An 11,404-nucleotide genomic window follows, 5' to 3' on the forward strand; every position below is an offset into this window, starting at 1 on the left:
AAAGTTTACTCCCTCACCCCACCAACAGCATATTCTGGCATGTCACAAAAGGTTCTTGTCAGAGGTAACTTTATTACGTGCAATTTATTTGTAGGCTGTGTTGCTTTAAGAGCCTCACATTTAATTTATCGTAACCGTAAAAACGTAAGCGATAAAGAACAATTTAAGGGAATTCACTCAAAGACACAACCAAGATGTCGTATTAAAAAGTTATGCTTGTAATGGTTCTGTGTTTGCCCGTCCACGCATCAGTCACTTTTAGCATCGCTCTGAGGGTGTCACTGACTGAGCTGCAGACAGCTTGGAGCCTTTGGGGAAGACGGGAGCTGCAGATGAAATTACACCATCTGACACCTCAGACTCGCAAGATTAAAACAACACAAAAGGGTGCAACATAGCCAGTGTTTTATGTTCTCGTTTCCTCAAACTGTCTTAGGAGAGCTGTATTTCATTTCTTCTTCCTGGGACAATGAAAGGAGTCTTTAGATGAGTGTTCGTCTTATTTATTTGTTTATTGTGTCTTCTTTCCAGAGAGGATCAGATGAGCTAATGTCTAGCAGTCTATATAACAGTCCGACCTCTGGGCTGACCGGTATTGTAACTGGTGAGTTCACCTCCCGCCTCCGTGTTCCGGAAAATGGTGGTATAATTTATTTTTGTAAGTAATTTTTATCACGTGCATTCATAGTCATATTCTGGCCGTTAAGCCATGAAAATTATATGCACTTTCACTGGGAACTGTTAAGATTTTTTTTGAGGTAAATAACGTCTGTATTGCATTGTATAGGAACGATGTAAACATCAGTTGTAGCTATTCGTAGTTTGGTTTTGTTTCTCATTTTTGCATCAACACACCAACACAGGCTGCTTCGTCAAAGAACAAGCAGGTTGCAATGTTGCATTAGCAGTAGGCCTGCCCCTTGTGGCTAGGCCCCAGTTTCAGGCACTTTTAGTTGACTAGCAACTAAGATAAGGTAATCTGCAAAGCCCAGCTAATTAGAAGGCTGGAGCAGCCGGATACAAAGCTACTGGCTCATTTGCAGTTACATGACAAGAAATGAAACAACATGAGTACCAAAATGTACTAAAGTCGAATTGTAGGAAGTTGGAGTTTGTTTCAATCTTTTGAACTATTTTTACTTCATTAATTTAATTTCAAACATTGATGTTCTATAAAAATTCCTGTAGCAAAGCAAAAAAAAATGCTGTTATTCAATGTTTTGTATATGTATTTGAATGTTATGTATATTTACTTTTTAGCTGTGTTGTTTGATCTTATGATGTGCTTAATATGACCGTCACGGCATCTTGAATTTTTTTCTTTACGCTGCAGCCAATGGCAATGACAGCAAAAAATTACGAGTGGAAGACAGAATGGATTGCCCCCCCTCTCGGGTAATCCACATTCGCAAATTGCCCAATGAAGTGTCGGAGACGGAAGTCATTGCTCTTGGCTTGCCTTTTGGGAAAGTCACTAACATCCTGACACTCAAGGGGAAAAATCAGGTGTGTGGGTTGTCGGCAAAGCAGTTTTTTGCAAAGGAGGAGGTGGACTGACAGCACATAGTTAAACAGCCTTCCATTACGTAGGCAGAGCTTTTGCTTTTCCACCCTGTTAGTTTTTATCCTAACAAGGTTGCCCAGATTTTAACAAGGTTTTAATCCACTCCCTGTAACACCAGTTGGGTCTGTTATTATTAAGCCGTGCGAGTAAACCAGCAATCTTTCTGCCGGAAAACAGAGAATGTGTTTCAGCATTTGTGGATACAGGCGGAAGTATTACCCTCAGAGTTAACGCAATAAATGTATTACAATGATTTAATTGAAACATAAAAAAGAATCTGTACATTTCTTCCTTAGATGATAAAATGCAATAATAGGAGCACTTTTAATTGATGATTCTGCTCTGTGCTGGAGTGGTAAAATGGCGTTTATTTGTAGGCTTTCTTGGAGCTTGGAACCGAAGAAGCAGCCATGACCATGGTGAACTACTACACTGCCGTAACGCCTCACGTCCGCAATGTTCCCGTATTTATCCAGTACTCAAATCACAAGGAGCTGAAGACGGACAACGCGGGAAACCAGGCAAGTGAATTTTCGATCTTCGAACCTGTTTGTTTTAAAAGCCTGTCAACAAATGTTGTTGCTTTTTTTTAATTTTATTTTTTTTTTTAATTCGTAAGAACGATCAACAGTGGATTAAATTAATTAAATTGCATCCAGGTGTTTTAGGATGCAGCCAGAATGTCCTTAATGGACTTCAAAGTGAAGTCTGATAAAAGGAAGATGGTAGCTGAAGATGATTTCGCCTTGTGTGTTTCCCCCGCTAAAGCGCGCCCAGGCTGTTCTCCAAGCAGTCTCAGCTGTGCAGGCAGGGGGCGCTGCCACTCCAGTGACGGCCTCCAGTGAAAATGCGCTGACCCCGACTCCCAGCCCAGTGCTTAGAATAATCATTGACAACATGTTTTATCCCGTCACTCTGGATGTCCTTCAGCAGGTGGGGCTAGATTTACCTTAGTTCCTCTTTTTTAACTCTTGCCTTCCGAGGACAGACACAATGCGTTCGACAAGTTAAAACTCTGTGTTGTACATTCATGTTATTTGAAGAATTTCTTTGAAAGTTACATTGATAAAATTTGATATGTATGCATCATTAATAGAGGAGGCTTATGGGAGCGATCTGTGCCTCTGTGGGTTTGGACACCAACACCATGCCTGTTACCAGGTCTCTGCTTCAAATACTATATCTTACCCTTGAGTAAAGCCATTAACCCCAGTTTCTTCATGGTCACTGGCTGACCCTGTGCACTGATGCTCATTTCCATGTCACTTTTGAAAAAAACATCAGTTAAAGTGTAATCTAAGTCTTATGCGCGTATTGGTGTCATTGGTAGATCTTCTCCAAGTTTGGAACAGTCATGAAAATCATCACTTTCACCAAGAACAATCAGTTCCAAGCCCTGCTACAATTCAGCGACCCTGTGAATGCACAGCAGGCCAAACTGGTGGGTGACCTGGCACCTTGCGTTGAAATCTACTCATTGTACAATTATTTTGTGTTTATGTATGAGCCAGAAACGGAGTTAATTAATCTGAAGCCCGTGAAATATTTCTGTGCAAATTAATAAAATCACTCTGCATCAAAAAACTATTTCCTAAAATAAAAAAATGTTACATATGGATATCTGCATTCCAGGCCTTAGATGGACAGAATATCTATAATGCCTGCTGCACATTGAGGATTGACTTCTCCAAGTTGGTGAACCTCAACGTGAAGTATAACAATGACAAGAGTCGGGATTACACTCGACCAGAGCTCCCAGCCGGAGATGGTCAGCCCGCTGTGGACTCCTCCGTGGCTGCAACTTTTAACAAGGATTCTTCATCTTTACTTGGTAAGAGACGAGTTAGTGGACTGTTCATCTCCAGATCCAGGCCTCCAGGACTATGCGACTTTATTCTACCAGCCATCTACATCATACCTGACTGCTGCTTATGATCAGATCAAATCAGTCTGATTCTTAATAGCATTCACCACTTATACATTTCATGTGTTACATGGAAACAAGGAAGCCTGGCACACAAAATGTTAAAAGCTATAACTTAAAAAGCAGTTGGTGAATTCAGATGCATCTGGAGCTGGTTGGTGGGCAGAAGGATCCAAGAAAATATGATTTCAGATAATTAGTCCTTCTCACAAATGAGAGACATGAAGTGTTGAAAGGCAAGGATTTAAATACTGTATCTAAACATAAGGTGCTCAGGATTATTTATTTTTCTTTCTGTACTGTAGTAGCTATTTACCAGATGCCTCTATGAAGTTAATTTTAATGTACAAATTTCCCTCTACTCCAGGTACTCCATCTGGAATTGTGGCTCCTTATACTAGTGGAGGAGGATTTCCATCTTCTCTTGGTTTTGCACAGGGTGGAGGTACCTATACTTTCATTACAATCTGTCCTTTCTGGCACTAACGCCATTTTAAACAACATAAAGTGTAGCTTTATTTGCATAGTACATGTAAACACTGGCATCTTTCTGAGGTGTATGTATGAGTGGGGGCGTGGGGGGGGGGGGGCTTGGTTTAACAAAACCTGTAAGTGAAAAAATGTAAATAATTAGGCAGAACTGGACCAAGCCTTTCCAGTAAAGTTGTGTTAAAGGAAAGTGATATTTACTCTGAAACACTTTTATGTTTCACTTTATTCAGTCGTCATTAGACGCTTTGATTGTGGACTTTAGCGTAATTGGAGTAATGAACTGGGACCTTTGCCAGAGTTGCCTTGGAGAGTTTCCATTTGTTTAGCATACAGAGTCAGCCTAATGGTATGCAAGGCCAGCGCCGTACCGGCACAGCGAAGCTCTCTTCTCTCCTGCAGCTGTTCTCCGTGATTGTGACGACCACGTTACAGTAGAGTAGCTTGGTTTGGGCAGTGCTGTGCTCCCGTCTCGGCTTGGGGTTGAATCGTCTCGCGTTAGCGTCTCCTGCTGAGTGACGCTTTTTTATTATTTTTTGCTGTCACAGGGGCTCTGAGCCCGCTGAGCGCGGCGGCCGCAGCGGCAGTCGCTGCTGGCAGGGTGGCGCTGTCGGGTCACTCCGGCACCAACGGCGTGTTGCTGGTCAGCAATCTCAACGAGGAGGTCAGTCAGACTCCCTCTCCCTCTTCTGGCTTTCGCTCCACTGCTCACTGCACACTGTGCTTCTGTTATTTTGCCTGTTACTCCATCTTCTCCCCTGTCTATGTATACAGAGTAAATACGATATCTAAAGGTCACTGTATGCAACTGTCATTTATACCAAATCTTTGCAAACAGTGATATTAAAGAATTTAGCTTTGTCTGGCTAAATTTGTTTAAGGTTTTTCTGTTTATTTCAATAGTGGAACAAAGTAATGCACAGTGTCGTAAAAGTGATTTGTTAGTAATTAACTCATTATTTTTATTTCCCAACAATGCACTCTGGTTAAAAAATGCTATAATAATGGATTACTTTCTTGGCATTACTTTCTTTGTCATTACCTCGTTTTTTTGTTTTGCTGTGTTGTGGCAGCATGTCCTGTCTCTGTCTTTCTGATTTTATTCTACTGAAATCCATTTGTCTTCAAGGTTCTCTCCAAGAGAATGGATGAACACCTCTTTTCCATTCTGGTGTTTTTTCTTTGCGGGTTTCCTAAACGCACTTTCTCTCTATCTCTCTCTCTCTTTCTCCCCCTCTACCTGTTTCCTGTTCTCTCTCACGTGAACTGATATGTTAACGCTGTTCACTTCTACTCTTCTGATTTAATTTCCCTGTGTGCTGTGAAAGCTGATATGAAATGTGGGAACTTCACTGAGTCTACAAACGGACTGTTCCAGATCTTTAAATTAAACAAATGAAACATTTTTCGGGCACAATTCTAATGATTATACCTTAACTTTGTAAGGTAGTTTTCATGGGGGAAATTGCTAAAAAAAAAAAAAAAACGATTTCAGCTTAAATCGTGTTCTCTGTCAGTTTACCTGCATTTCATATTTCATACTGCTGTGGTATATTTTGAAATTCTACCGCATGTCCTTTTTTCTTCATCATTATTTATTAGAATATACTTTTTAAGACTGATTTACTGTGCCCACAATAGTCTTGGGTGACTACATTTGGGACAATTAAATACAAAAAACCCCATAAACCAGCCATTTTCTGACAAAAGTCCTGCATTTTCTGTGTACTGACCTATATTTTATTTTTGTTTCCCTATTATGTTTTTTTTTCCCATCGCTTATCCTTTCCCCCTTCCATCCCTTCTTTCTGTTGCCCTGTTTTCTCCCCATCTCTCCTCTTCTCTATTGTCTTCACCCCTCCTTTTGCCCTCTGTTCATGCTCTGTGATTGAACAAAATGTACCCTGGAACAACTTGCCCCAATTAACTGCCTTGAACCATGATCCATGACCACCTCACCATTCTGCGGGAAACCACCCTTCGTTATGGATGATCTGTTCATCTACGCTCTTCCTCGACTCTTCTCTCTTCCTGTCTTACGCTGCTTGCTCTTCTCTCCTTCTAAAGATGGTTACGCCCCAAAGTCTGTTTACCCTCTTCGGTATGTTATCGTTAGCACTCTTTTTTTAATTTTAGAATTATTTTTAATGTTTTTCATATTTTGACTTTATTATGAATTTATTATGAGTTCTTGACTTGTAGTTCAATTGCATTTTTATTATAGTTTCCTTCATTTTTTGTTTAGTTTTATCTCTCTCTCTCACTTTTGAAGTCTTTGTCCTTAGACAGTTTTATTTTAATGCATGGTTAAATTATTTAGCATGTATTTTTTTAATTTTCCATTTGCGGAGCTTTTTAGAGGGTATATCAACAAACAAACTTGTTTTGTTTGCTCATTTTGTTGAACATTCTGTCTGTTCACTTTGTGCTAATTGGCAAATGCTAACTGTGCTAACAGTGATTTCCCGTTCTATTTCCGCGCCTGGTGACCTCTCACTTCAAACAGGTGTGTATGGCGATGCTCAACGTGTGAAGATACTTTACAATAAGAAAGACAGCGCGCTCATACAGATGGCTGATGGGAATCAAGCCCAGCTTGGTAAGTGAGAGACATTTTACCCAAGGTAAAATGAATACAATGGCCAAAATACCATACATAATGATTGTCAGGTTTAACGGACTGAAGGCTGTCCTCACTTGACACTCTTTCCGTTTAGTATCTAATGAGCCACAGAGAGTAGTGATATTTTTCAACTTCCATTTTTGCTACAGTTATACTGTTAAAGAAACATTGTATATTGACAAGGAATATTGGTTTTTGTATAGTTTTATTCAAGAATTTTTGTGAATAGCCTTTCTGTAGAGGGAAAAATTAAAAATGTGTATAGGTATATATAATTGTGATGTATATAGGCATATGTAATTTGTGCTTCGTTAGGCTAATGATTGATTTCTAAAAATAAAAAGAAAACCATTTATAATCTGTGGGCAGCCCAGTATTGGTGGTACAATATTAAGTACTGGTATGTTAAATGTTTGTTCATTTCATTTACATAATTGTATACTGGTAACATTTAGAGTACTAGCACCCATGTAAACAGTACTTATCAGTGTTAGAGTGGAGAGAAATATGGTCAGGAAAAAAAATATCGCAATCCATTGTTATTGAGTGCTGGGTAGCTCCTTTATGTTCAACACTGATGGATTGATGATGTGCTGTAATTAACTTGTGCATTCATTATTGATTGATTGTCTCCAGTGTTTACCTCCTTGTTTATGCTATGGAAATGGCTCATTGGAAATGGCACAACGCTGTTTATGAGAAGTGTAATTTTAGCTCCTTTGCCGTTATAGCAATGAGTCATCTTAACGGGCAGAAGATGTACGGTAAGATCATCCGGGTCACGCTGTCAAAGCATCAGATGGTGCAGCTTCCCAGAGAAGGACTGGACGACCAGGGGCTCACAAAGGATTTCACAAACTCCCCCTTGCATCGTTTCAAGAAACCCGGTTCCAAGAACTTCCAGAACATATTTCCCCCGTCTGCAACTCTTCACCTGTCAAACATCCCGTGAGTAAAGGCATTATTTATGTTGGTTTTTTTCCTCCCTGTTATGTGCACTGCCAAAACGGTGACCTGTCACCTTATTATTTTTGCAGACAAGACGTAACGGAGGATGACCTGCGGGTACTGTTTTCAAACTCCGGTGGCACTGTGAAAGCCTTCAAGTTTTTTCAGTAAGAACTTTGCTAGTGAACTTTTGAAAAGGGGCATTTTAGTAAACAAAAAGAGATCTGCGTTTGAAATCTGAGAGGAACATGGCTTTCTGAAGTAACGTCACCATTATAAATCTCAGAAATACCGACTAATTCTAATTGTTTATTGCAGGGACCGCAAAATGGCCCTTCTGCAGATGTCTACTGTTGAAGAAGCAATTCAAGCCTTGATTGACCTCCACAATTACAACATGGGGGACAACCATCACCTGCGTGTTTCCTTCTCAAAGTCAACCATCTGAATGCATTGGTGGAACTATCTGTGTCTTCATGGTCTTTAGTGGCAAAGCCAGTTGACTTTTCAGACGTGGGACCACTGTTTTGACAAATTCAAAATTAACCAGTCATTCCTTAAGAAACGATGAATTTGTTACATGAAACTAATTTGTAAGGATGTTGTTCTAGTATGCTTTAAAGACATTTCTACCCCTCTTATTCCCATTTCTTCCATTTCAAGGAAGGTAGTTAAGTTTTATAATTGACGAGCTATGTGCCTTACTTGATAAAAGTGTATCAACGCCTCCTTGTTTGTTTATTTGCATAAATGCTTGAACTTGGCTGTCAAGGCACTTATTCTCTGTCAAATGGATTTGTAATTTTAATTTTTTTCCCCTTTCCTCCTCACGTGTACCTGTACAGCTTGAAATTCTGCCTCTGAAGGTTTCTTATCATTTATGGCGGACCTTACTTTTCATCCCTTTGTTTGTTGTTGTAGAGTAAGTGTTGGCACAGGATTTGGACTGAGCTGTGAATTATCTGTTTTAAAGGGATGATAATTCTCTAGCAGAGTGGCTGTATCCAAAGCAGCCAAAGATAAAGCTGAAACTCTAGTTTAATTAAGACTTCAGTTCTTTATTTTGTTTGTTTGTGCTTCACCTACTGTTATGGTGTGTAGTACTAGTGTTGCTTGTGACTTGAATATACTTTAGATGTTCTTTGAAACTTCCTTATGTGCATTTATATTTTGTTTGGGTATTTGAAAAAGGCTGCAGTTTTCTGAGCATGTACTGAGTGGTCTAGTAAGTTATCATTTGAACTGCTGTTGCATGCATTATTTATAAAAGGCAAAAAAAGGCTAACAGAAGTCATTTGACAGTCATGCCATTACTTGGCAGTTTTTTTGAAAGGAGATCCTGGTAGGACCAAAGTTTATGTGCCTTTAGTCTTAATTTACATTTCATTGTACAAAAAAATCTGATTTATTAAACTTTTCAAATGTTTTATATTTCATAAAGAAAGAGTAACGCTTTATAAAACACGGTGCAGAATCAGCAGGAACTGGTCAGGCGGTGACTTCATGACCTCAGTTGTATACAGAACTTACGCAAGTGATTCAATACATGAATTACCTGCCTAAGATAAACCTTGTCTACCCTTGCCAATAGAAAATGCAAAAAAAAAACCTTTGTCTGCTTTGGGAAAATGTCATGTATATTTTATATTTTATTTGGGTTTTTACATCTTTAGAAATGTATGAATCATTTATAGTTTGGAAATGGCACAATTAAAGGTTAATTTTCTAACAATCCGGGCGGTTTGACGGTTTGATTTCAGCGCTTACTCTGCTTCTTCCTCTGTAGCACGCTCAATAAATACTTCTGTAGCTCTGCTCACTCTTTCTGTCTGTGCTGCTTCTCTCTTGTATTTCACCTCACTTTGCTTCTGATGTCACGTTCTCAGTCAGGGTGGGAAAGGTGCGCCATTGTACCACACGTTTTGTTGGAAAATAATCCGTAAGAAAGGGAAAAAAAACCCAATATCATATCTCACAAAACTGTATACGTGGTACACCGAAATGATTTCCCACCCTGTTTTGTTTTTTCTTTAGATAGGTCTGTCTCTCTGGGTTTTGCCTCTGTTTTTTTTCTCACTAACCCTACTAATCACACTGCAAGGGTGTCATGTTCTTCTGCAAGCCATCTCACCTTCTCTCTACTAAAGAGGCTACGCTCAACCATTCTGTCTCAACTAATGTCCACACAGCCCACAAACGCTAAGACCAAACCAAGCATTCTCATTTCTGTTGTTCGAAAACCATTCCCAATATTGTTATTCTCATATGAATTTCTCCGGCATGGATTCAGACTCCACCTGATCTTTTCTCAAGCTCAACATAAAAATAAAATAATAATGAATGTCTCTTTGGAGTGAAGTCTTTGCGAAGTTAATCACTTTTTATGAGATTCAGCAGCTGAAGTACAAGCTTTGGACTGTGACAATGTGTCAGCTAGGAACATCTTGGCTTCCAGCAGTGATGGGTTCTACAAACCCAATATACTTTCTTAATCTGATGGTTCAAGGCCGTTCATAGACGGTATCAGCACCTGAGCTTTGGGACAGCTCCTTTGAAACCTCGCTCACCTTTGTGGTCAAGACTGAGAGCCATCCAAGCGACATGTAGGTGTCATGTAGTAATTATGGATGGAGGCTTTTAGGGGGCGATGGAATGTAATGAGGCAAAGAATGGTTCATGAGCTGTCTTAGGTTTCTACTGGCATAGGAGCCAGTAAGTAGATCCTGGAAGGACGAGATGATTGCCAGAAGGCAAAGTTTCCCTCGGTATCTCCTTTACCGCTTATACTGCAGGAAGTCTTTTGTTGGTTTATTGGCTTAATTCCTTTGCTCTCCGTTAATTTTGTCTAAATAGGATTGTTTTAACTCGCGCTTGGTTGCTCCCGCCTCTTGATAAAGACTCGGCATTGACTTTCCTGCTTTCCTGCTTTATTTCTAAGTTGCCAACCCCCCCCCAAGTCAGTGGCAAATGTCACATCTCCCCTCAGTTATACCTGCTGTTCAGATGTGCGCGGTGGGTATGTGATTGATCCATAGGCTGGAGATAATTATCTTTGAGATTACCCCCAGAGTCCGTCAGTGGAAAATTTTTTGAGCCGTCTAAACTGCTTAATATTTTACTGGAGCACTGCTGCTGTGTGCCTCACTGTACTACTGCAAATCCCGACTTGGAACTTAGAAACTGCCACCGTTCATGCTATTCATCTAATTTACCACTATGCTACCTGTTGTCCTGTTGATGTACAGTAAATACACTACATATGCTTATACACACACACACACACACTGTATACTGTTCCATAAATTCAAGCCTACATCATTTTATATTTCATCTCCAGATCAATAGGTTATGCTACTTCCCTGACCATTATACTGTATGGTTTGGAATTACAATTGCATTTTTCACTGCAAGTTGCCTGCTGGCTGATCTTTCCATCTTGGTTGTTCTCCGAATGCCCGATCTAGACGGCGCCTTAGCGTCATGTGAATTAGCTCCTCAGATGGTGTGATCAGTCAAAACAAAGATGTTATTTCGCTTTTATTTCAGACATTTATGTTGGAATGTTTACTTCCCCCATCTATGCCTATAAACAAGAATACCATGGAAAATCACAACACAGACTTCATGACTAATGGAGGAAATCAGTGTCATATTCGACAAGTCATATTCTCAAAATCTATGTCACTTTTTTGGCAATTCATTATTTACAGAATAAATTGTATTAGTATTACATTCCATACATAATAATGCATGAAGATTGCAATATAAAGATTGAACGGCACAATAATACACTAGTTATTCATAAGATCTAAGACACCTGTAGAATAGTGTTCTTTTTAGGCTAAAATCACATGTT

General features: G+C 39.6%; 1 protein-coding gene across 3 annotated transcripts in view; it reads left to right on the forward strand.

The window, feature by feature from the left end:
- Positions 1-9,280, forward strand: part of ptbp2a (polypyrimidine tract binding protein 2a) — a 124,135-nt gene extending 114,855 nt beyond the window's left edge. For all 3 annotated transcript variants that reach the window (XM_072699948.1, XM_023804647.2, XM_023804646.2), the window contains 13 exons: positions 532-604; positions 1,334-1,506; positions 1,942-2,085; positions 2,333-2,497; positions 2,895-3,005; positions 3,197-3,395; positions 3,856-3,933; positions 4,526-4,641; positions 6,045-6,078; positions 6,484-6,576; positions 7,332-7,548; positions 7,638-7,715; positions 7,867-9,280. In XM_072699948.1, coding sequence (XP_072556049.1) covers positions 550-604; positions 1,334-1,506; positions 1,942-2,085; positions 2,333-2,497; positions 2,895-3,005; positions 3,197-3,395; positions 3,856-3,933; positions 4,526-4,641; positions 6,045-6,078; positions 6,484-6,576; positions 7,332-7,548; positions 7,638-7,715; positions 7,867-7,996 — 1,593 coding nt within the window. In that variant the 5' untranslated portion in view covers positions 532-549 and the 3' untranslated portion in view covers positions 7,997-9,280. The remainder of the gene's footprint in view (positions 1-531; positions 605-1,333; positions 1,507-1,941; positions 2,086-2,332; positions 2,498-2,894; positions 3,006-3,196; positions 3,396-3,855; positions 3,934-4,525; positions 4,642-6,044; positions 6,079-6,483; positions 6,577-7,331; positions 7,549-7,637; positions 7,716-7,866) is intronic.
- The last annotated feature ends 2,124 nt before the right edge of the window (positions 9,281-11,404 follow it).

Source organism: Paramormyrops kingsleyae, chromosome 15 (genome assembly GCF_048594095.1).
Source record: "Paramormyrops kingsleyae isolate MSU_618 chromosome 15, PKINGS_0.4, whole genome shotgun sequence".
Classification (NCBI taxonomy): Eukaryota; Metazoa; Chordata; class Actinopteri; order Osteoglossiformes; family Mormyridae; genus Paramormyrops; species Paramormyrops kingsleyae.